The sequence below is a fragment of the Myripristis murdjan genome, chromosome 3 (genome assembly GCF_902150065.1).
Source record: "Myripristis murdjan chromosome 3, fMyrMur1.1, whole genome shotgun sequence".
In the NCBI taxonomy this organism is placed as follows: Eukaryota; Metazoa; Chordata; class Actinopteri; order Holocentriformes; family Holocentridae; genus Myripristis; species Myripristis murdjan.
In genome coordinates, this window is record NC_043982.1 from 7600170 (window position 1) to 7626588 (window position 26419).

The 26419-nt window shown below is 40.3% G+C and overlaps 1 protein-coding gene across 6 annotated transcripts in view; it reads right to left on the reverse strand.

Moving 5' to 3' along the window:
- Positions 1 to 217: 217 nt before the first annotated feature.
- tcf12 (transcription factor 12) overlaps positions 218 to 26419 on the reverse strand; it is a 108917-nt gene continuing 82715 nt past the window's right edge. For 3 of the 6 annotated variants that reach the window (XM_030078201.1, XM_030078192.1, XM_030078183.1), the window contains exons 9-20: positions 22285 to 22384; positions 21525 to 21664; positions 20968 to 21109; positions 20737 to 20807; positions 16463 to 16607; positions 11482 to 11555; positions 8160 to 8351; positions 5231 to 5342; positions 4958 to 5126; positions 4259 to 4491; positions 3328 to 3481; positions 218 to 3219 (exon numbers count right to left, since the gene is read on the reverse strand). In XM_030078201.1, coding sequence (XP_029934061.1) covers positions 3339 to 3481; positions 4259 to 4491; positions 4958 to 5126; positions 5231 to 5342; positions 8160 to 8351; positions 11482 to 11555; positions 16463 to 16607; positions 20737 to 20807; positions 20968 to 21109; positions 21525 to 21664; positions 22285 to 22384 — 1521 coding nt within the window. In that variant the 3' untranslated portion in view covers positions 218 to 3219; positions 3328 to 3338. Of the gene's footprint in view, positions 3220 to 3327; positions 3482 to 4258; positions 4492 to 4957; positions 5127 to 5230; positions 5343 to 8159; positions 8352 to 8880; positions 8953 to 11481; positions 11556 to 16462; positions 16608 to 20736; positions 20808 to 20967; positions 21110 to 21524; positions 21665 to 22284; positions 22385 to 26419 lie in introns of all 6 variants that reach the window. The other 3 variants (XM_030078210.1, XM_030078218.1, XM_030078227.1) reach the window with 2 other exon arrangements.

Genomic DNA, 26419 nt, shown 5'->3' on the forward strand with positions numbered 1-26419 from the left:
TAATAATTCTTATTTTGTTGCTCATATTGAAAGATAAAATAAATGTATTTTCAAGATCTTTTTGGTTTTCTTACTGTTTAAACTAGATATTCATGCCTTTTTTTTCCGGCTTGAATGGCTTTCATACAGAACCTGTATGGTTTGGGCTCTTTTTCTGTGTTGGTCATACATTTAAAATTAAAATTTCAGGGGGAAAAAAGTAGGAGCACAGCACATGTACAGTACGCTGCTATCACACTTTATTAAAAATAGAAACATATATTCCATAGTACTTTTCATACAGACTACAATGGTCCACTGGTATTATTTTCAAAATTGAGTTACATACTATAAAAAACTCATTTGGCCTAAATCCACTGTAGAAATGTCTCGGCAAAAACAAAAACAAAAAAGAAACAAAAAAACAGGAAAGCCACGATTAACCCTGTGTTTCTGAGCTCATCCTACTGCACCCAGCCAGCCTATGCTATTTCATAAAATAAAATTGCATGGAGTGAGGACACAAAAAAAAAAAAAAAAAAAAAAAAAAAAAGTAAATATGGAGAAACAAAAAAAGTGTTTGTCCAGTGAGGGAAATAAATGCACATACAATTGAGTTTAAAAAAAGATGGCACATTTATTGCAACATAAATGTTATATACATTTTGTGTTTTTTTTCTGCTGAAAGAGACAGAAAATTCAAATTCTTGCTGCTGTATCTTTTGTTTTTTGATGTGCATCAACAATAGCTTGACTTTGTTTTTGACACAAGAACAAATCTTTTGTCAATCAACCATGGAGACTGAAGGATAAGATGGAGGTCGCACTTTTTTGAGGAATCTCGAGCTCGTACAGCGTCTTATAAGCACTCGACTGCGAGCAACAATGTTCTTGAGATGCCATTTGTAAATTTTCTGGTAGTAATGGACAGGTTATGGTAAATAACCGTACATTTTTACTATCTAATATAGTAAAATAAAGTAAGAAACTTTTTACTCAAAACTTTCGCTTTCAAAAATCTAGAAAGAGTAATATTTAGAATTCAAGAAATATTCTTACAGTATTATTGTATAAAAGACTAACTACAGTGAAAAATAAGCCAAATGTTTTTTTTTTTTCTTTTGATTTTTTTTTTTCATATATTATACAAGGGAAAGCATCTGGGAATACAGCAAAGTCTAACTTGGCAAACAGAGGAGCAAAGAAATATAGGAACAACAGGAAATTTAAAAAAAAAATGAAGGAAAAGAGAGCAGGAAGTGACATACATTATACCCTCAATCAAAGTCTGCCAACATGAATACAAGCTCGTGAATACTGAAATGAAGAACAAGGCCACATGCAGTCAGAGAATATACAATAATTGTTTATGTTTTTTTTTGTCACAAAAGTTTTTAAGTCATAAATCCATAATGTAAACTCTCGGCGTGGCATCCTTAATTCTAATTGATTTTCCCTTTTGGCAGAATACTTATTCTGAATGTGGCAGCCTTGTTTAAGGTGTAGATTATGATGGAAGACAATATACAAAGAAATAAATGGAATATAAAGCAGGTCTTAAGACCAAAGACTTAAATAAGGGAGAAACATAAAGCATGCACACTGATAGGGAAAAAAATAAAGCCATGACCAATGTCTTGAAATAAAAAAAAAAAAAAAAAAAGGAAAAAAAAAGAAAGAAAATCCTGTTAACTGCTTTTGTTCATTATTGTACTAAGTTCTATGAAACCAACTATGTTTGATATTAAACAGCATGTGAATCCATGTAATATCTAGTCTGGCTTACCTGTACTGAGTATATCACGGCTTGGATCAAAACACCATTTAAAATAACTTAGAAATTCTCTCTGCTAATTGAAACTGGACATTATATGCTGAAAGCCTAGAGAAATGACTTGTTACAACACAAATAAACATAACTAGTTTTTTTTGTTTTTGTTTTTTTGTTTTTTTACTTAGAGTAACTGCTTTTGAAACGTACTGTCTTTTGAGTTATCAACAGAAAGAAAATGAAGTGATATGTTCATCAGGCCAGGAGATCGTGTGGTCGTCGTTTAGAAGAAATCTCTGATTAGCCAGTGGCGGGAAATGACAAAAACGAAGCCACTTCTGCGCTGAAGTCTAGAGCGTGTAACTGTCAGGTTAAACATATAGACAACAATCTGCAAAATATGTCACTGCTTACATTTAACACTATATGGCAAAGGAACCTGAGGACAGTCAAGCCCCCCCACTTTCCTTTTGTTAAGACACTAAAAATATGCAGGGAATGCTAAGGTTTGCAAATAGTTTTGCTCTCTGTATGTTAACTGCTCGCTACGGTGGAAAAAAAAAACACAACTAAAGATGACCTTTCAGTAAAACTAGAGTTTGCCGTTTTGTGTCACCAGCGATAGACAATTCATGCTAATGTAGTCGGGCCTGTTGTTCCTCTTGTTGGGTTCTCTTCTAATTTCAGTCACTAGTGTGTATCTAAACTACACAGAAACCAGCATAGGTAGTTCTGATTAAAGACTCGGCTTGTGGCGGAATGAATAAAACATAAATATAAATAATATATCATCTTTTTTAAAGACGGGGGCGCTTAAGTCTTGAGCTCTCACAGCCGACGGTCATCGTCAGCTGGGCATTAAGATCACTCTAAACTGGCCAATAAATTAATTTGAATCTTCTTGTCTCAGTGCCTGAATATTTTTCCCTCTCGTCTCGGACGAGCCCGAGACTTCCAGGGCGGAGTGCTCAGCCTTACAGGTGAAACTGGCAAACTGTAGGTCGACTGAAAAGCCACATACTTCTCTTTGAAATTACTTAACTTTCCCTTTAGACATACACTTTATAGCTCAATAACATAATAAATAGAAAAAAAAGAAATAGACAAACAAAAACAATTGCTGTTACAATGCATTCGTCAATTCAGTTTAGGCACAAGGCAATTTCCACATACGGTTGGAGGAGATTGTGACAGTCTCTGATTGTTCAGAAGCAACGTGCTTCTTGCAGACAGTGATATGTGCTGAAGGTTTTCTCGTGGGCAGAAATTTGCTGATGGACACTGGCTGTTGTCGCAGGGAACTGGACACGGTTTGTTCTTCAATCTTAGGATTGGAGTGTGTTAGTTTTATAGTTTTGCTTCAAGTGGTCTGTCTCCTCCAATTGGTGTCACAAAGTGTGAGTCCTGTCTGTCATTGGGAAGCGAGCTCACCGACTCAATCTTACAGAAATGATCTGGATCGCTTTGATCTGGAGAGAGGAGAGAGGTGGACATGAAATGATTAATCTGGGGCTGCAAACATTCTCTTTAATAAGATTTAAATGTGCAGGGAGGACTCCAGCGGGGGTGGGGCGTACCTGTGTGTTACTCAGAGGTGGCCCATGGGGTTGGATGTGTCAGTGAGGCCAGGATGCACCCCGGTGTGGGATTGTTGGGCGTCGCCGGAAACCCCGGACACTTTTTCCTCCTCCCTTCTCTTAAGGCAGGCTGCTTTGGGATTCAAATTCCGCTCTGCAGGTCCACAAAAATAGGAATTTAATCTCTGTCCGTTTTATTCAGAGATCCAAACACAGGTTGACAGCTACAGTCACTCAGAAATTATGCAAATATGTAACCCAAATTAGACTAAGAAAAAGGTGACTGTGACCTTGAAGAGTCGAGATTGAATCCCTGTACTCGCTTTTTTTTGGTTTGGTTTTTATAAAATCAATGTGAGCTTATAATACAGCGCTTGAGCGAGCAAATGTAGTTTATGTTATGTTATGTTATGATTTCAATAGCAATATTAACTCTGATATGTAAATGTTTCATACTAGTTTTCATCAGACTCTGTGTTGCTGCACTTCACTTCAACAGCTCTGTAACATCTTTTCCACAGGAGTCTGTTGTCCGTCTGTCGGCTTCTCTAAGAAAACTTGTTCCATGTTTCATTCCTGGCACCAGGTTTGTTTAGGTGAACTACCATTCAGTTTAAGCTGTGGTGGACTTGTGCTGCGGACACCGACGGCTGTGCTCTCGGCGTTCGGCTGGTTTGCGCTCGCTGCTGCCGTTGCCAGGAGCCAGACTGTCTATTCTATTTGTCTTTCTTTTCATAACTCTTCCAATTCACATGCCACCCACACACACGGCGAACCATCACCGTCTGGAGGTGACGATGAAATGGAATTTCAAAGTAATTTGGCGAAAAAGTCGAGCATTTTCAAAATTCATTATTCAATTTAATGTTTCAGCCCTGAAAAGCCAGGGGAGGAGAGTTCATACACTGGAGGGTTATGTGTGGCTACTGACCTCTGACTTGCTGCTCCAAGCTGAGTATGACGGCCACAGCCTGGTGGAGGATGAGCAGCTTGGTCTGGGGTTTCTCACTTTTCAGGTGCAGCTGGCACATGCGACCGAGCTCCTTGAAGGCCTCGTTGATGTCTCGCACCCTTAGGCGCTCACGGGCGTTGTTGGCCATCCTCCTCTCGCGCTCGCGCTCGGCCTTCTGCTCTGGGTTCAGGTCCTCGTCCTCGTTGATACTGCTGTAGATGGCAGGAGGAAGTTACAAGACTGTTAAATAAGAATAAATACACACCAAACCCTGTGTCTTCAAAGAAAAAGATCAATTTATTTGTCAGTGCTATATTGTCATCCTGTTGAAAAGCATGATATGATTAATTTAATACACAAAATCCCCAGCTTGTTGCTCCCTCTAGTGGTTCAAATTTCAACTTAGAAATTTGATGTAATTATGCATTGGAAGGCGTGAGCTCCACTCAGCAGCCTACAGCTCTGCCCTCATCCTTCTTTTGTGTCAGCTGCAACTTTAAAAACATTAACAAGCTGAAAACCAAAATCAAAGGATTCCTCTTTAAAAACAGGGCTATGGTCTAGGCTGTATTTGATTTAAACCCCCCCCACCCGCATGACATTTTACAAGTGCCAGATAACTCTACTTTATTTTAGACACACATGTACAAAACGTCTCGTCTGCTTGCATGTTCTTACCTGGTGCGGGTGCCTCCGCGGGGTGTCTTGATGTCTCTCTTGTCGCTCTCGTCATCTGACTTGACGTCGTCAGAGGAGTGGTTCTCATGCATGTCGTCTTTGTCCTGACTCTCCACCTTCAGCTCCAGGGAGGCAGACACCTGCCCGGCCAGGCTTGAGGCCAGACCTGCTGAGCACAACCACATGAGTCATTTCACTACAAAACGGTGCTCTCATGTCATAAAATCATCTCGTTAGATTGCTGAGACAGTGCGTGCGAGGAGTGCATCAGACCTCTGAAGGTTTCCACTTGGTGGTTGAGCTCTGTGCTGGATGTGGAGCCAGCGCTGGGCAGCCCTCCATGGCTGTTGTTCAGGCTGGCAGCGTCGTCACGGTGGGCACCACCCTGCAGCAACACACACAGAGCACTGACATTGTCAGGAGAGCGGCGAGATATTTACTTCAGCATTTGGTGAGTCACATGTGCTAAGAGACTGAAAAAAAAAAAACAAAAAAAAAAACAGTTCAAAGCAGGACAGCACTGAAGGACTGTGGCAGACAGTTTTCTGAGAGTTATTTAAACTGTCTGACACCTTGTATGTTTACAGATTTACTTATCCCTATTAAAAGTTGCCTACTAACCAGACAGCAGTAAAAGGGTTGGGTCTCATTAGTCATGCAAGTCCCTCATTCTTAACACCAGGGGTGCTTTGGTGATTTACTTCACATTAATATTCTGTAGAATGCAAAATCAGGGATGGAAAACAAAAAAAGAAAGCGGCACACCTGCATAATGGGCTTGAAAATGTATTTAAAGCACATTATGAAAACCTCTCCCTTTCCACTCATTTATTCTGCGTTACAATTCACTGCTTGCTGTTTTGCTGTGAGGCTTTCCACTCTAACCACAATAAAGAGCACGTCCATGTCTAATACAAGACAACTATTTCTGTGCTGTGTTTCAAAAGATGTCGAGCATTTCCTTGTTATTTTGTCCACATTCATAACAGCAAAATAGTCAGCTCCCACTGTGTTGTACCACAATGTCCCTCCTTCCTGAGGTTTACCACATGTTCTCCAGCTCTTCAGTTTCCCCTCTGAGAACCGAGGAAAGGCGGGGAAATCAGCACTGAGGGTGGGGGGCGTTTTCCCCTTTTCTTGTGGAATGTGATCCCCAGTCACTGTTGGCCTCTGTTAACCCCACTACCCCGAGACCCTCCCCTTCCTCAGCGCTACGCTAATCTTTGCTGTGCTCTCAACAGGTGTCCAAACAACTCTTTGTCTGGAGGAGGAGGAGGGAAGCTGGGGCTCTGGCGAGGGAAGAACGCTGCCATTTTCATGGCTGGGCCTGATTACCATACAGCTGAGAACCTCTATTTGGGCGGAGGCCGTGGGTTCAGACACACGTTTCCAACGATTCAGATTTCCTGGGTTGTTAAAAAGAGGCAGTGAAAAGGGGTGCGGGAGGTGGGAGCGGGGTGTTTAGTTGGAGTAAAAGCCTGTAGCTGTGCTGCGCCGAGGGCTGGTGAGCCCCGTCTGAGGAGCCCTGTCTGAGGGGACCTCTTCCCACACAGGAAGTGCTGTGTTAACACAGACACAGTATGTTCTCTCTCACAGTTGCAGTCTGTCAACATCACGGCCATAACCAAAAACTCTGTAACAAATACATCAATTATAACTCTTCAGGCGGCCACAAAAAGTGCTTTTGTTGAGGGGCGAAAACATGCTGCTCTGAAAGATCCAGCCACAGCATCAGTATCAAAACACTCCGTGGCAGATAAAACAAAAAAAAAAAGCCTGTAGATATTCTCTTCCCTCTGCTGCAGGACGGGTGACAGTAACAAAGGAGAAACATTACCGAGTTTGTGCGTATTATAAATTATTTTTGGCAAAGGAATATGAGGAACAGGGCCAAAGAGAAAAAAAAAAACAAATCGCGATAAGCGGTTCAAGGAAAACATTACATCTTTGATAATCTCGCCTACAAAAGAGTTTTCTTTTGTGAACAAGTAAAATATTTTGGATCAGTGATTAACACAATGTCAGCCCAAACCAAAACAAGGCATAGACGTGAGAATACACTACATGCTATTTTACAGTCTAACTAAAGTTCAAATGTTTTTTATTTCACTTCATACTTTCAGTTATTATGCACAGTTAATGGAAAATATTTTGACATGAATCGTATTTCTTTAAATTAACAAGATGCTAAATTAGTCAGTGTGGATATCTGATGGTGTGATAACTGATACTTTGCCCACATACAAAAAAAACAAAACAAAAAAAAACAGAAAAACAAAAATCGAATCAAATCAAATAAAATGATATATCAATTATACAGTTTCCTTGTGGAAAACCATCTTGATCTAAGGTCTGGATCCAATAAAATGTTGGTAGTGGTTAACACAATATTTTCAGCAGAGGAAGAAATTAATGAAAAGAAATAAAAAAAAATAATAATAATCTCAACCATGAATAGAATGCTGAATGTGTTTATGTTTCGCTGCCTAGGACTTTCCCCTACATCATTTCTGCACAAGAGCATTCATATCTTCACAAAAAGGGAAGTAATCTAAACCCCCACTCATGTTGGCACTTGATCACAATTTTGGTTTTTTAAATACGACCCAAATTACTTCCCATCACCTAAGGATTACTGTAGGAATGGCCGGCCCATTTTAATTTCCAGTACAGATGTGTTCAAATCTCCAGGCTCTTTAAAATGAAATAACTCAGATGGAGGATGGGTGAACACATCATGATTTATACTGAGACCTGCATTCCCCTGCTTCTCAAGAGGCTTAGACTTGAACTCTAAAAGGAGCGCAACACACAAACACTTTATACACCAAAGGAAACTTCACTCCATTATGGCTGTTTTTCTCATTTCTCTTTCACCCTTGTGTATACTGCCTTTCTCAAGCACAGGGAGAGCATTAGGCCAGCCATTACACTTATGGAAAATATGTCAGGATAAATTCAACTGCTCTATGTGGAAAATGTCTTAGTTTCTACACATGGCAGTGGACCCATTTTGAACAGGTGGCCAAGGCTTGTTGCACTGTGAATTTGGAAAAGTTAGACACTGGAATAAGCTTGGTTACTAACACCAAAGAAATACAGTATCTGTTTTTCCCCCCATTTAGCAGTCTTACCGCATTTCAGATGGAATATCCTAAGTACATAAAACATTCAAATTCTAAATAATCTTTAGTTACCGTACCATTGCTGCTGTCCGACTTGGAACCAATGCAGAGGCAGGGAAGTTTGCTCCAATGGCTGCTATTGGCCCATTTTGTGCTTGTCCCAGCAGACTGTGTATGTCACTGGGCAGACTGGCGGTGGAGCCCACTGCATGGTTCCGCAGAACAAGGATTGCATCATCCAGTCTGTCCAGACGATCCTCCATTCGAGACTGGGAGGACCGTGGGGATTGAAGAGTGAAGGGTTAGGGAGAGGGAAAAGAGAGGAAAGAGGACAGAGCAGCTTAGTATAAGCACATTAGGACAAAAATTGAGAACACTGATTGTATGGTGTGGACTGGAAAAAGAAAAAGAGGCGGAAAAAAATCTGAAACATAAGATAAAGACAATCCAAATGCAAGAAGAATAGAGCCATTTCAACTTGAGGTGCGTGGTTACAGTATGTTTGTGTCTAACTGCAAAATGGACATGCACTGTAACCACTTGGAAGTAATTTCACAATTAATTTAGAAAACATCTACTGCACTGAAACTGATTACTGCAAGCTGGAATGGCAAAATACAAATAAGCAACATGAAAAAAATATGGCAACAAAACTAAAAGAAAAGAAATGAGTTAAACTGCATTTCACTTGGAGGAATGTGGATTGGAAGTCGAGCAGCATGTCAAAGAAAACAAAATGAAGGATGCAACGTATGGAACACGGGATGGGTAAGGGCTCTATCTGAAGAGCAGGAGTACCTCGCAGACATCCTTTAAGAAAGACATGGCATCCTGGAGATGCTCATGTAGCTGCTGATGAACTCTGTTTTTCTGGCAAAGTCAGATAGGAATAAGACATGATTATGAAAAAAAGATCAATAGTGATGAAATACCAGAAATATCGCGTGGATAGAGACTGTCTTTGAAAGAGCATAGACAATAAAAGAAAGGCAGAGTTCACAAAGACATAGACAGCTGCTGACTAATGACTTTGTAAGAATGAAAATTCCTTAGTTCTTACAAACCCCTAGTTCTCAATTTCCTGAGTCTGTTTTAATTGAATTTTTAAAGTTTTCTGTGAACTTATGGTGCATCAGTTCATTTGTAGAATCCAGCTTTAATTGACTGAGAAGGATTTGGGAGTTATTGCTCTGCTGTCCGAAACTGCTGCTCAGGAGTCTTGGCTATGGCCAGTGGCTTAGCAGGTTAGCTTCTTCAGACAAACGCTTGATGTACTTGCTGGGAGTCTGCCCTGGTGCTCATCACATCAACGAAGAAATCACCATCAAACCAACATGTTTTAACATTTTTCTTCACAATTCTCTGATCTTTTTGTCAGCTGTTTTTGCACTGATGCCAGGTTAGTTGACTGGTTAAAAGCACTGGGCTGACTGCACACCTCATGGTGTGGAAACACTTGAAAGAAAAGGATTAGAAACACACAATAACTTTAAGGATGGACAATGACTCTGAGTCTTGCAGAGCTGAATGCCATCAAAAAGGAGATTCACAAACTATTTGGGTGGCAGAAGCAGCTAAGCGTACAATGACCATACTGAAGATGCCTGAGGCCAGTGGCTCCTCTTGACAGACTGATGTGTCATATCCTCTGTTTTTCCGGAAATTAGTTTCCAGTTTCCTGAAAGACTTTCTTTTATGCCAACATATGATTAAATCTTGATACTAGTGCTGTTTTTCCATTGGCACTTTTGGCAGCACCAAGTCAAACCATGCCGGGCCAATTTGCATTTCCATTACCAGTTTAAATGCATCGATTTGTGCTGAGCCCTGCCTGAGGTGGATCTCTGCTTACAACCAGGAAGTCGCTAGGCACGTTTAGATTCCTAACTCCTACTCTGCTGCTACCTCCTGTGAGGCCTTCATTGCCTCGACTATAAAAAAGGTGCCATCACTGGACGTGGAGAAACTTTTTGATTGTATCAGACATTTTAAGCAGGAAAAAAACACTCATGTTAAAATATTGTATGAGAAAACAGAACTCAGACTTCAACCTCTTCGTAGATCCCACTGAAATTTTGAGTCATCAAAATTTTAAAAGATTTATAAAGATTATTTTTTTGGCATTCCTGCTTTATTCAGTAGCGACAGTAGAGAGAGAGAGACAGGAAAGGCAGGGAGAGAGAGGGGATGGCATGCAGCAAAAGGCTTGGCATGGAATCGAACCTGGGCCTCTGTGGTAAGAACTTGGCCACACCACTTGATAAGTGGTACAAGCTCTTTCAGATGAGCTATTGGGGCAGCCCCAAAAGGTAGTTCTTAATGTCACTGCATATCAAAGATGCTTTCCATAGCCAACACTCTCTACCTTTGCATTTGATATTCTTCTCACACCATCTCTTAAAGTTGTCTTGGATGATTGCCCATACAATTAACTATAATTAATTAATCTTTAACTACTGGCACTTTCCCTGCCTGTCAATGTTTTTCTTCTATTTGATGGTTTCAAACACAGGTTGGCATTTCTGGTACTGCGATATTGTTTTTTCACTGCTTATATTTCTTTGCTGGAGTACATATCATCACTGGCAAATGTAACCTCTGGTGTCCCTCATGGATCTGTTATGGGTACAATCCTTTTCTCAGTATACACTACCTTTGCACCATATAATTTATAAAAATAATATTACTTTCCGTTATTATGCCACAGATATCTTGCTGTGCTTTTTGGTAAATTTAAGTGGTACCAAGCAATTGGCCAAGATATGTCTAAAGTAATAAAAGTTGGGCCCATTAATGTATTATAACAGTTATGCAGTGTTGCTTTGACTTGAGTTGTAGACTAGGTTTTGTTTTTATTTTTGTCTTAATTTTTACTTTTATTTTTTCTTTAGTGCATCATTTTATCTTGCAAAGCATTTTGTAACATTTTTAGTAAGTGCTTTATCGGTAAAGTTTATTAATATTATTGAAATATTATTTACTGCGGGTAAATATTTAACCCCCACCACAGATAGTGTGAATGCATGAAATGCTTTTAGGGTAGTATGTTGGATGTAAGGTGATCCCAGACTATGACTTGGGTCGCAAGGCAGCACAGGAATCCTGGAGCAGTGGTTCAGTGCAACAGCTGCCAATCCCCCCCGCCAGCCTCCTTAACTTGAGCCCCATCCCCCAACTGTCATCCCCACCCTGCCCCACTGAGTAGAGGACAGATGGCTGGGCACGCCCCAAGGGACAGGTATTGTTCAGTTTTGCAGTCCCTCTACCCCCACCTTTCTCACCAACATTTGTAAGACAGGAATCTCCATGTTATGCTAGCTTTCTCCGCCATTGGCATCTATAGTGAGCATCCATCCAACAGTGTGTGGATGGAAGAGAGAGGAGGGCTGAGGGGCTTACCAGTGAGTGAAGGGAGTTCTCATAATTTGGAGAGGATGGGGTCTGTCCGCTAGCACGAGGCCACTGGTTGGTACCTGGTGAGAGAGGGTGGGGGGGGGGGGGGGTGGAGGGGGCAATCACTGTTAGCAACCTAAGCAGCAGATTCACTTTCACAACAACATAGCTCAGAGCGTTATCCCTCCCTCTCCCTGGGTACACTGATACAAAGACTAACTGACACACAGCATAACATGCAGTCATAACACACTGACATCCTGATTTTCTGGTTTGTTGTTGCTCTATTTCAGATATTTTTTATCTTTAGGGCTCAACTGCATCACTTCCTGATGACTGGACAGCATCCTGACACATGAGCCAGTAAAGGGATAGTCTGACGCCCACTTCCACCCGGAGCTGAACACTATATCCGTTCTTTTTTTTTTTTTTTTAACACTAGCTTTCCTTGATTCTTCTTTCTTCCGGGACACTTTAAGTCTTTATAACACATTAGAGTGATAAAAAATGCATTGTGGTTTAACAGGTGTTCTGAGCGACAAATCTAAACATCATTGGATTCGATTAACATGATACTGGCATCCGAAGAGGCTAATCACATGCCAAGCGGAGTTTTAGAATAACATGAGTCCAACAGCTTCCAAGCTTGCCAAATCATCTTGGCCCAAGAGAGACAGATTCAATTTGTGTTAACTTTCCAATCCAAAAATAATGAAGAGCATTATAAAAGTCTAAACAGATGATGAAAAGATCAAATTTATACCTTGATTAACTGAGGTCAAACCCATTTCATATCCAACACTGGATACCACTGATAATGAGCAGTATGATGAATATGATTTAAAACTTAAGGTGGCAGAGTATATGTAAATAATTTCAATCAGCATAGAAAAATACACACAGGCATTGTGGAATCTGAAATTTACTTTTACCAACTCTTAAATTACAGTATAAATGAGAAGGGTGGAATAAGTTCAAGTCCAGTGGCCACTTCTTTTCAAAAATATCCAAGGACAAATAATTTGTGGGAAAACAGTGCCACCCCTTTAAACGAAAACAGATTGCTGTATTTCATATAACTTCATATTTTCCCTATATATAATGTTGATGATAACTATTGTCTGCTTCCTAATTACATCAGTGTGCGACTTCTGCTGGCTCTTCCCTGAGTGAATGTACCTAGTGAACCTTCTGAAATGCACTTTGATGCTATTATTATTAAAAATGAGTCTTGCCAATTTTAATTGAATAACAATGCATTTTAATCTAGTGTTCTAAATACAGAAAAAGCTCAAGAAATAAGCTGTATACAAGTGAGGATAATTTAGTTTCAGCTGGCAGAAGTTCTGAGTGGATTTTTTTAACTTTTGAGGGAGCCAAAATGTTAATTTATAGCACTGTATAGCATATAGAAAAGTAAATCAACTTGATTTGATCTGGTGTAAATTAGTGTGAGAGAAAAGGAATTCACATCTGCTCATCACATTTCCTATTCCTATACAACTTTTCTTTTATCCTATTTTTCTGAAGCACAATTTCATCCCATCATTCTGCCAAATGTTGTGCAAAAGGGGGTAATGCATTGTACAATCAAATATCCTTAATGGACTTTGACAATAATGAACCTTTCCAGGTTATTTACATGAAGTGGTGTTTGGGGATCTTTCCAGCTACAGGCTCTCAGTACTTTGTCTGGTGTCTGTTATGGTGGAAGGACGCCAATCCCAGCCTACATCCTGGTAAATGCAGTCCACTGGAGCACAAACTACAGATGGGGACTTTGTTTTGGTTATCTCAGTACTATTTAGGCTGATTCTGAAAACTCATTGTGGGTATATTTCTCCACTTCACATACGAGTAGCAAGCCAAATTAAAAATGCAGACCAACGGTAGGGAAATATTTGTAATCGAGAGGCCTGGAAGAATGCTCGGTGGGATATGATTTTCTTTGCTGTTTGAATTTGAAAAGATTTTAATTGAGCATTTGAAATAGTTCAGAGACCCATCTGTGAATACAATGATGTGGCATTCTTACTCAGAATGACATTTTTGAGAAGTAATCACAAATATCCAGGCTTACTTAGTCAGATCACACACATACCAAACCAATGAATGTAAATCCCTCATTTCCAAGACGTCTTTCTCATGAATTTTGTTTTACATCAAATAAGAACATGATAGTCATGATAACATATCATCGTCAAAACATTTAATAGCTAGTGTTGAACAAAAAGACACCAATACACGGGAAGTTGGGTCTTTCTTTGAAGGCTATCACAACTGTAGAACGTCTGTGCAGCTCAATGTTTAAACGGACCTAATAGCAAATTGCTACTTCATATCTATTTATTTTTAGCAGCATTTAGGGACCATTATAGACTAATGCAAGATTCTTTTCTCTAACATCTACCCTAAAATGGCACCTCAGTATTTCAAAGACAGCAAAAGCAGAATGAGCGAGAGCTGGAATCTAATGTCAGCAAACTGTATGTTTCTGACAAACACAAAGATTACATCTCCCTTGAGCTCGGGGAACTGTTTAGAAAAGGACTTTCCACCTATTCATTCTGAAGAATGTCTCTCCACACCTCTACACTCTTCTATACGTGAGTTTTCATGTTTCTTTACATGTGCAGCTTTAGAAAAAGCATACTTTAATTAACAAGCTATTAAAAGTTACTTTGGAAGAGGAAATGAGAAAGCCTCTGTTCTGCCTCAGCTTTTCTCCCAGGCGTGAATCAGACAGGAACTCCTCATAAGCCTCTACTGGCTGGCTGCTATGAAGAATTAGCCTGGGGCTCTAGTCCCCACATGCACCGGAGAGGGCTAATTGAACAAAACGGCCTTGAGAAATGTGCTGTACATTGGTATAATCCCAATGATGAATGGATTTTGTGGTTAACATCAATGGGATGCCAAAATTTGTGCCAATTACCAAGTACAGCTCTTTTCTAAACACCAAATGTATAATTTATAGATCACAAAACATGAATAACTAGTGAAAGATTTTTCCCCTGACAAATTCCAGTTGACTTCAAGTTACAACAACGATTTTATGATTTTATATCAAATATTAATTTAAATAGGAACAAATGAACTTGTTTGTTGCCAAAAGGGAATTTCAGGGTATTTTTTCATAAAAACTCTGAAAACGATGAGAATTGCTAACATATTTCACTCTAGACATGATCCATTTTCAATTTCTGGAAATATGAAAATGATAATCTAGTTTATAAACAGTTTGAGGAATTCCACTGTTGTCCTGCCAGGTGTGGCATGCTGCAGTCAGGCCTGGCTGGGATGCACTGTAAATAGGTTGGGAGAGGAGAGGAGAGATCTCCATGTGTTGGGCCGTCATAGTCTTCCTCATCAGCTGAGTCACAGCCACCCCCCCCAACCCCCCACCCACTGGCAGATAAATGAGGCCTTTTTGCAGCCTGGTGTGTGTGTGTGTGTTTGTGTGTGTGTGTGTGTGTGTGTGTGTGTGTGTGTGTGTGAGTGTTGGGTTGGGGGTGGAGGGGTAACAGCTGTCCACGGGCCAGGGCAACAGCTGAGGACGAGGGAGGCATACGTAGAGACAGCTGTCACCACTACATTACCATACATGACACAACTGCCCACTAAAACAACACACTGGGCTTTCCCTTACTCTTCCCCCCTTTGGACTCTGTTAACATGTTTACCAAATGCCATCTTCTTCTCTCACGAAGTTCTTGCACTGCACTCGAAAAGCTGATTTATTAGAAATGGGAATTTCCTCAGGTGCTCTGATGGCTCAATCAACGACTGTTTCATTTCCTCTCAACTGTATGTTTTTGAAGATGTTTTTTTGCTCCTTTCCTGTCTTCTTTCATTGTATTCGACAACCCAAACAAATAAAACTTATGAACAGGGTTGTCTCTTCACTCTCAAAAAACAAAACAAAACAAAACAAAAAAACAACTAAAACAAAAATGCAAACACCCAAGCATGCTGTTTTTGTGCCAATGCTGAGCACTTGTCTGTAAAAACAGGATTATATAATAATGAAAGCTACTCAGATTTGTTCAGCTACATCTGATGTCTTATCACAAAGCAGGGGCTCCTCTGCCCAAACTGCACTGGCAACTGCTGCAAGGCAATGTTATCAGGCATGAAGACTTGGATCGCCGTGGTGCAAAAAGACAATCTGTCCAGCTTTTCAGAGGCAAAATTCCAAATTCTTTTCAAATACTTATAAAGTGAAGCGCTACAGTACTCAATCACTCCATGAGCCATAGGCTCAGTCATTTTCATTTACATAGTCCCTCCAGGGGTTGTCATTAAACCTTTTTTTCATCATAAAGCAAAAATCCAATATAAGATAAAACTTAAATGTTATTCCAGGAGCATTTGTCAACACAGTCATGATTTATGAATATGAAAAAGTCTCTCCCAGAGACTAGAAACCTGTGAGCCGATACTAATCTGTGATGTCACCAAGAGACTATATAGAGCAGCTCTACAGACCACAAAAAAAAAATTGAATTCATTGAATTCATGCCTCTTGCACTTCTCTCATTTATAAGTGCTTTTAATGTAATTAATCACAATTTCAGAAGTGTGAAGAACTGACTTAAAAAAGGAATCAAATCACGTCATACTTAAGGCATAATCTTGATTTAATTAATTTATTCTGTGGTCAATATTTACAGCTAATGTACAGCTAACAACAGTATTAAAAGAAGCTGTAGTGAGACTGTCCACACTTCACTCTGCTTAGTTGTTGATTAATCCAACTAATACACCACATAGTCTCAAAGTAATTAAAATTTAAGTCATGTTCATGAAAGCCACTTAATTAGCTTAGTTATTCCACATCAAGGCCCACTTCTAACACAATCTGATATGCGTCTGTCCTGCTGTCTGTAAAAATAAGCATGGCTAATGCATGAGATGGATAGCCATTCTACGCGTGGTATCTTGTGGGGGTGTATTTAAGTTCAAAATCCAGAGACTGATACTCTACCTGCCCTTCCAGACGGGGTGCCGGCAGCAGTCACCACTGTACCTGCTGAGGCAGCACCTGCTGTGGCTGTCAGGGGCGAAGGAGAGCCCACAGGTGTTGACGGGTTGGATGGAAAACTACTGCTGGTATGGTCAGGTGAGTAAATCTATGGGAGAGAGAGGAAGAAAGAGGTGAATGAAGAGATGTTAGGGAGAGTTCATCATTAAATCACCACAACAACCTCAGGAAAAAAAAAAAAAAACATTTGGCTGCTTTCTCCATGCTCTTTACAGCTGTGTTACCTTCTTCCAGCCAAAATTGGCCAATCAGTTATAGGGATTTTACTGCCAAAAATGCCATAAAAATGATCAGTGCATACATTTGGATAATTACAAGCCTTTAAAAGCTATCTGTGCTTACAGCAAAGGCTTAAAAAAGAAACTATACAGGAAAGCTCTTTTCAAAGGCAAAAAAAAAAAAAAAAAAAAAGCATGTGTGATGGGGTCATTCCAGCATTTTTTTAGACTACAAAAAAGCGTCTTTATGACACAGTAACGACGCTGGTTCAAAGCGGTTTTTGTGCTTGTGCCTACAGATACCAGTGGTGATGAAAACTTCTTTTTGTTTGGCATCTTCCTTTGGCTGCAATCAAATTCTTGGATGAATGGGTTAGTACCACTAGTAGATGTAGAATAATTTCCACAGCCTTAGAATACATTCAAACATGAATGCTTGTTCATGTTAAGCATAGTGATTTGTGTGTCAAAGGATACAAGCCGGTAACCTGACAGCTTGGAAAAGGCTATGTGAATGGGTTTAGAACTAGTAATGGCAAATTTCCAATAATTCCTTTTTGCCTGCTTCTCCATCTGAAAGCGACTTCTATGCTGCACTGTATCCACTCCTAGCATCTACTCAAATTGTTTTCTCAAGCACTTCTCTGGCTAACTGCATCAAAGAAAATAGGCAAAAATCTAATCCGGTGGATAAAATAGTGACTGCTGTACTACCAGATAAAGTATCCCAATGGATTTCATTTTACCCTGGGTACAACAGAATTATAGGGTGAGATTTGTGACGCCATACAGATGAACTTGAAGTTTGTCCTCTGAATCAAATATTGGAATTTGGATCTGAATTTTTAAAACCTGAGCTTCACATTGAACTTGTATTTACTGAATTGAATTGAAGTTAACTGAAAAAAAAGAAAAAAGAAATTAACCAAATCAAACCGGCTATGAAAGCCCTGAAAGTCAAGAGTAAAAAATGGGGCATTCTTACCCCCAGGGTAAGAAAGGTTGAGTCACCCTGGCGATGACTCGCCTCCCAGTACAACCACACCAGACTGAACATCATCAATACGCTTTTTCATACAGTACTGTACTACTATGGCAACAAAATGAAAATACGCATGCACCATGTAAACCTCTTGGATCTGAGCCTGTGTGCATTTAACAAATGTATAGTTCCCTTTTAATATGCCTGATTAATTATCAACATAGACACCTAATCATGTATCATAATGCTAAGACGATACACTAGTTGAGTATATATCATTTAATACTTAATGTGAAATACTGATTAGATATTCAAGTATCAGGAACCATTGTAATCAAAATCAAATCATGAGGTCCTTAATATACATATCCCAGAGCTTGCCCTCCTGACAAAAAGTGAGAAATGACTTCTGTTGAGTGTTCAAGAAGGCTCGTGCTGCATGATGCCACAAATTAGTTTCATTTTGTCCATCTTTACTGAGACAATAATGGACATTTCAGAGGACCTCCGTAACATAAGTGTGCCAGTACATCCCCTGAAAGGTTATACTGAGGTCGCTGAGTTTGAGGATGGCGTGTCAATCACAGGAGCAGGGAATGGGGAGATTACATCTTCAAAACTTCCACAGGGATTTCATTTGTTTAAACAAATGCTGGATTAAAGCACAAACACGTCCCTGATTTTTTCCCTTTAATAAGAGGATATTGTGCCATAATGGAACATGTCTCAGAGAACCCAGGGTATTAGGGATGGATCCCAACTAATTAGCACAGAAAAAAACAGCAGATCCACAGAGATTTCGCTTCCAAGTTAAGATCAAATTGAGCTTGCAGGAAACCATTTGACTTCTGTAGGGATGATAGAATGCACTCATTATCAATAATCTCCTTATTTAATCTTGATCTCTGGGCTTTAGTGTTTCAATCAACTTGGAGAATCAGGCTAGAGGTTTCGTTGTAGTGTTTTACTGAGTGCGGAGGAGGGATCGTCTGTTCTCTTCAGGGAGGAACGCAATGGCTATTCATGCTTTTGTACACTCTCATAGTGTTTCTCTCTGCTCAGCATTTTTATTCTCACACACTCAAGTCAGCTGAAAACTAAGGAGGATTAATAGTGTGATCACAAGAGCGTCAGAAACCAGTAAGACTCAAAAACAAATCTCCAAATATTTCTTAGTTTCTCAAATACAAGCTGTTTATAACCGTGACTTCTGACCCAACAATATATGACTTACTATTCTTTTCCTTCACTGGCTACTAAGCCATATTCAAAGTGGAACACAGCTCATTTTACTGGAATAAATGAAGCTCCGCCTCATCATCAGTTACGCTCCTGCAGGCGGCATGGGGCCAATAAGCACAGCCAATTTAAAAGGGCGGAGAACAAAAGCCTTACAAAGGGCGGCCCGTGGAGTTGAGCCACAGCAGTTATAAACTCCCCTGTGCCCCCTACTCTAACCGCCCACCCCCAACCCAGCCCAACCGTGTCCATTTCACCCCAGCTTTGTCATGCTAATAGAATTGAGTCTGCAAATATAAAAAAGACTTAATTTGTGATTATCATCCCCCACTTTTATATTTCAGGTTTACACCAGTACGCAATCTACATCCTAAATGTAAACTCATTAGAAATTTATGCATCAGAGTTTATACTAGGATCTTATCAGACTTCAGTTTTCAAGAAAAAAAAAAAAAAAAAAAAAATTCTGGGATTCTTGCCATATCAAGTACCAGTGTGTGCTGGCACCAAGTGTGTGCAGCATGTTAAACTCTATTTAATGATATTAATGTTGGAATAATAAGTTTAGACGACTGAAATGGTCAGATTCCAATTTTGGCATGTGGAAAGACAGACATAGAAAAACAGTTCTGAGACAACACGTTATTCCAATTAGACAGAAGAGACATGTGAAAGGAACTGGAAATTTAAGATAAGGAGTATCTATCAAGCCACTTTAACTTGTAGATAATTGGGCTTTCTACAGTTCTGCACGATTCATGCTGCCATAATTTTCTCCTTTCAGAGAGTTGTTCCTTGTGTCTCAACTGGCTGCCAAAAAAGTGTTTTCCTACTCCATCTCTGCTTAAGCGACAGTCATAAACTTGAAGTGCTAAGCTAGTGTTAGGTTCAAGCTGAAACGCTAAATCAGTGGATGGTTTCTATATCAAATATCCATTTTATTAAATGATCAAATCCACCTTAACAGTGAAAGTCAAACAATGAATGGACTTGTCTTTGCATTCGTAGTATGCTAGTAAAAGGTCCTTATTTACCATCTGACAATGAATTATTAACTATTACCTAAAATTATAATACAACTGTGAGGTAAAACTGAATCAAACTTGAGACTATAATCTATCCATAACTGCAGATAAAATATTTCTTCCTCTGTTGAATGCCTGTGAGCTACAGGAAGTTAAACATTCAGTCAACGCACTGTAAGATGTCACAGATATCAAGGGTTGATTTTCCAAACTAAAGTGTAATCCATTGGCTTTAAGAGTATTTTTAATGCAAAATTCCCTTTCTTGAATACTCTTAGTTTAAGCCCACAATTATCCAGGCTTAGGCCCAAAAACAACTGCAAACATATCCTCTGGGTTTTTTTTTTTTTTTAATCAGCATTCAGTATAGCACTTAATTCCCAGCATGACCACTGAGGTCACCTTCTTTAGAGACAGAAGTGGGCCATTATTCTAATGCACTATCTCGAATTGCACAGAAATCAAAATGCATTTGCGCTCACAAGAGCATAGAATGCAGGCATGAGGTTCACACCCTGAGAGGAGACCAGCCAGGATGGGACACAGAGTGATTCCTGTGTGGCTAGAAGCTAACACTTAAGTCGCCATTGATGTTACCAGGGAAAGAGTGCCATTTTAGATAGTGAATGAATTTTCCATTAACATCCATAGTAAATGGCAACCATGTTTCTGTTTTTTAATCCATATTTGCTTGAACTAAATTCCATTAGGAATGTACAGTGAGATGGACTGAATTCCCAGTTTATAACTCACCGAGGCCAGAGCCTTGCCCAGTGCATCTCCAGTCTGTGAGCTTCCAGTGGCATTCCCCCGATTTGCAGCAGCTAAAGAAACAGAGAAACAAAGAGTGGTCACGGTACACAAAGCAGCTGATTACCGCCTGGCCCACTACCTTTAAAGACAAGATGCTTAGCGCTGCTTAGGCTGTAGCCATTGAATCTACACATTGTGAACAAGTACATGAGTGCTAACAAGCGAACATACCCATGACCCCATCAGCGGTGTTGACGGACGGGGTGTGTGCTGCAGTGACGAATGGTGAAGTGCTGGCGTTGCTTCGATGGAAGCTGGACATGGGAGGAAGACTGGCATTGATGTCTGGAGAGACTGAGTGTGCAGGGTAATTCTGGAAAAAAAAAGAAAAAAAAAAGAATCTTACATTTACATGTGGCAAATGTGTACCAGTGTGAGAAAGAAGGAGGTGAACTGGTTAATATTATGAGAGACACTTCCACGATAAAAGAAAGGTTATAAGTAAAACAGAGAAAGGGTGCTTTGGGCAGGCAGCATCTAGAGGCTTCCTGTGATTCCCAATCAGCTGCAGCGCACAGCCAGACAAGAACAGATCAAACACTGATCCGAAGAGGGTCGCAAGTGTCTTCACTGATAATAACCAGACAGGGGGAGGGGAAAGTCTAAAGATCATCTACGTGCTGAATGCACAGTGGACATCTCTAGTGTGCTGGCAGAGTAGAATTAGGATTAAACTTTGATTTTAATTCTTTTTTTATTGTTCTGGTATCACCAGCTGAGCTTCTTACCAGGCGGTCGTGTGAGTGCAGATTGCTGTAGTTTCCTGACTGTGGCATGTGAGATGAAGATCCTCCCAGCATTCCACCGTAGCTGGGCTGACTGATCCCATTGGACGAGTTCCATGGGTCAGAGGAATTGTGGGTCCCATCTAGTGATAAACAGAGAGCAGTTCATCAGAGATCAGATCTGGACAAGTTGCATAAAACAAATAAAGTTATAAGTCAACACGACTGAGGCCCATGGAGCAATCCACAACTTGCAGTTTAGTCTCAACACAGCCCCCCACCCAACCCTTATCTTAGGGTCACCCGAGGAGGACTTTTTTGGTTTTGGGGACTGAAATATGATCCTTGGCTCGAACACAGCTGAGATAACATGAAGCTAAAGCTAACAGAGAGGTCTGCTGTTCTGACTTGATCCAAGACTCAAGTCTCCACACACACAAATACAGAGTGCACAGAGCCATAACGTTGCTAAACGCTGCTGGAACAAATGAATCTGTCAGGCAATGTCAAAACATTAGTCTTCAATGTACTATGGTACACCATTTTCATTTCATTTCGGGTATTTTATTGGACTCATGGGTGATATTGAGACTGAACATTAATAATATTAATCACTACAAATACCATGTCAGCAGAGTAATGCCAAGAAATAATTTGAGGATGATCTTAGAAAAACCATGCATTGGTAATGTTCTGACAAACTTTTTAGCTGCAGCACCAGATAATACTTCCCGGAATGAAGTCAAAATGGTGCGTTACTCACCAAAAAAAGTGCTTGCAAACATACTGCTGGAGGGCTTAGGAGAAGAGTAAGAAGGTGAATCTCTGTTGAAGTCTTCTGAGTTCGGAGACGGTGCGTACACCTGCCGAAAGAACATTAACATTATGAGAACAACATTTGGTCCAACAGACACTGAAACATTTTGGGATCTTTGCAACTGAATATTCTTTCAGACTGCAGCACACTGTGAGGAGACACTGCTCTACCGCATCATATTCTCAAGTACACTGACGCAGAGGCCTGGAAAATCTAGTATAATCTGTCATCTTTTGCATCACAATGTCTATAAAGTAAACAAATGAAATGTACAATCTGGATTAAACAAATTGGGGCACATGAAAGCATTTAATCGCACAAACACATATAAGGAAAAATATACATGTAGGGACGGCTCACAAACACACGCGCGCGTGTGCTCACAAGCACATGCACACTTTAATGACTAGCAAACCAACCAAGCTTATGGAGGGAGGAGTGGATTATCAGGGCTATTTGCATTTCAGATAATCTTAACTTCTAATGGAAGTATAATGACACCCGCTCACGTGCGTACAATAAATGCCTGGCAAATTACAGCATGCCCAGAGAGGCAGAAATCAAATAAGGGGTAGAAAAAACACAGGCTGCTTTTCTTTCTCTATATTTGTACCTGCAAACTGGCGGTAGAGTGAAAGGAGAAGCACAATGGGCATGCTGTTGTACAGCTGTGTGTGCGCCAAGCTAGGCGGGAGGATCAAAGGGAATGGAGGCCAAACACCAGTGATGTGGTCTCTGACTTCATCCACTCCAGATGGAGGGAGAGAGGGTGAGAGAGAGAAAGAACGAATGCAGAGCGAGGGAAAGGACTGAACAAATTCTCCATCCCACAGACAGGACTATTCCCCATCATCATGTAGCGTTAATCAGAGCCAGACGTGCCAACTAGATCCCACCTGCCCATTTCCAGCCCACATCCCATTCTCCGCTTGCTAGCAAGATAAATTCCTCTTTTAATGACCTAACATCACACTCAGATGTTGGCATTCAGACAGCTCGCACTTCAAAGATTGGCTTCTAATGCCCGCAGATGTGATGATGGCCAGAGAGGTTGTTTACTCACTTAGGTTGTTTATTCTCAGTTTATGACATAGCACTGATGGGAAATACGCAATGCAACCAAATTATATAAATCCATTTCAATCTCTCGCACGCACGCGGCCGCCAACATATCAATGCAGAACTCAGTCAGCTTAACTGACACTCAGGGCCGTTGGGTTTTGCTGAGTGAGCAGTCCTCCAGCGTGTTGTTGTCTGGTGTGTAATTAAAGCACTCTGGGAGGGGTGGTGCTCTCGTGGGTCCTCTAGCTTGCACATGTGACCGGGCTGATGGTACTTCCGCAGTGATCCCAGGTTAGCCTCACACAGGAGCCCGGGCTTTTGTCTTTTTGCCTCTGCCTGAGACTCAATGGGCAGCATATGGCAACGGATAATGCTAATTGTCCATTTTACCCTGGGCTAACCAGTCAAAGCATTAATAAACCATCCCAAACACTGGGTGCCTCATTCCGCCGGCCTATGGAAGAGAGGGCCCGCCAGGGTTTCCTTTTACAAGGCTATTAATTAAAAGCCGTCACTCACATGGAGCACTAGGCCAGCACAGGCCCACACCAGTTGTTTGAGCATCAGTTTTTTTAATAATAAAAAAAAAAAAATTCCCTTCTGTGCCATGTCGCTCATACCTTACCGTATGAATCACAGGCTTATTTAGCCCCATTGTTTACATACACTAGATACTGACAAACCTCTCATATAATTTAAAGGCACACAGGCTGTCGTTATATTCATTCTGCTTAACCTTTTCAGGTGCTCTATGTAAAACTTTCACTGACACTGTATATTGGAGAAAAATAATTGTGGCGGTCATAATTGCTGTGTTTCATAACTTTTGATGCATAAACTGTCCACCATAAAAAATACAGCAGAGAAAAAAACTTTTATACCCCCCACCAAAAAATAATACACTTGGTAGGTGGCCTTCATAGCTAAGTATTACTAAAAAAAAAAAAAAAAAAAAAAAAAAAAAAAAAATCGTACACAATATCTTTAATATGAGTTTGAGAGAAACAGTGAAGCCTAATGTATTTAGGATAGGGGATACTGTCAACAGATATCCGAATGCTAGTTTTTAAAGAATTCTGGTTGATGGTTGTAGAAAATGACAGTGAACATTTGAGCTGTTAATTAACAAGCTGCTTCCGATGAAAGATAAATCTATCGAATTAAGGGGGAACAGTAGTGCAACTTGGCTTTGTATCTTGGCTTTGCTCAGCAAAGAGAAGTGAAGATTCCCACCACACCTTCCCCCACGTCTTAACGCCTGTAGCACCTGCCTTTGATGTTCACGCCACACCAAAATATCATATGTTAAAACACAGGCTGTCAACCCACAGTGAGGATTTAATGTATAATAACAGGAAGGGAAAAGAGCTTAAAAAATAAAATAAGTGAGGAAAAAAAACAGGCTAATAGCCAAGAAGCTCAAAGAGAGTGGTCCAAATACGCTGGTAATGGCATGTCCTGTTTTTGTATGTCAATATTTGGAATCTAACCATATCTCTAGGGCATTTCTTTTCAAGTCCAAATCTTAGACACTTACAAAAGCTAAACACTATGCAGCGCAGACACAATGGCTCTTCAAGTACAGCTCAGCCTCCTTGGAGGGGCATGTTAAACATTTCTGCATGATGCCAGCCAGCGCTTTCAAGAAAACATTTCAAGGCTTAGTATTTTCATGCATAAAACTGTGACATCAAAGCTACAGTCTCACAAAGAACAACTTTCATCTGCAGGACTTTTTTTGATGAATTAGGTTAGGCGCCATCAGGGATGTTGAGGAAGATGCCAAAGTGTTCGAGGTGAAAATTATTTTCATAAGCTGCACACAAACATTTCATACTTCTCTACGTATTACAGGGTTACATGGAAAAAATCTGGAAGAGTCCCTGGTAAAAATCTTACTGCACTTGAGGGATTTTAGTGAGGAAAGGCAACACCTTAGATAAACATATTCCGCCCTAAAAATCCCAAACATTTGAATTCTTAAAAGCTTGGGCAATTCATTCACACGGAACTGGAAGAATCAAATAAAATGCTCTCATGACATAAAATAATGAAATCTTTAGAGATGTAGCTATAAAACACAAATCCTACCAGAGGTGCATTGGGACCATTTCGGTCCACATTCATATCTGGCCAACCCACTAAATCTATTTATCTGCTCACACACTCTGCACACCCTAACTCACTAAAACAGAACAGAAGAGAGCAGAAAAGGAAAGTATAACCGAGAAAAGAACACATAATGTTCAGACTTTTTTCCAGAAAACTCCCTGTAATCCATTCAATTATATCCTCTGTAATACCATCAATCCCATCAGCCACCGTCAAGGGTACATAACTTCGCGTAAGCAGTTGGCCTATAGCAGAGGCATGTAATTAAAGAACGAGCAGGTACTGGGTTTCATTCTGTCTTTGCAAAGGAGCAAAAGCTTTTATTCAAGTGCGGTGTCTGGCAGAGGAGCGGCTTGTTGGGAGTTCTCTAAAAACACAACAGCAACCAACTTGCAAAATGATATCTGTCCTTAATGCCATAAAAGCCGTCTTCTGGCATGAACCGCATTATCCTCTCACAGCATGTGTGTAGTACACATGTACACAGTAGGTCCACAAATACACACGCACACATTAATATGCACAATGACTCAAGCACACATGCTCACTCGCGTGGAGGCACATGCATTATGAAGACGGAATAAACGTTAGCTTCTGGCAGTGATGAGTGCCAAACTTGTGTAAAAAGGTATGACCTGTTGCTCTAAAAAGATGACAGGAGTCATGTTCTGCCTTAAAGCACTCATGCGGTCTCTTTTGTGTTTTGAATACCTGCGGATATCATTTTATGACATTCCACTTTGGGAGCGGAAACCGTGCATGTGGCAAAATAAGGAAAACTGTAACTTGTAACAATCACCACAGGGCTTTCTCTTCAATTTTTTTTTTTTTTTTTACTAATGGGCAACGGAAGAAAGATCAGTGAGCTGCTCCATCTGTATTGGTTCCGTGCCACCAGCTCACAAGC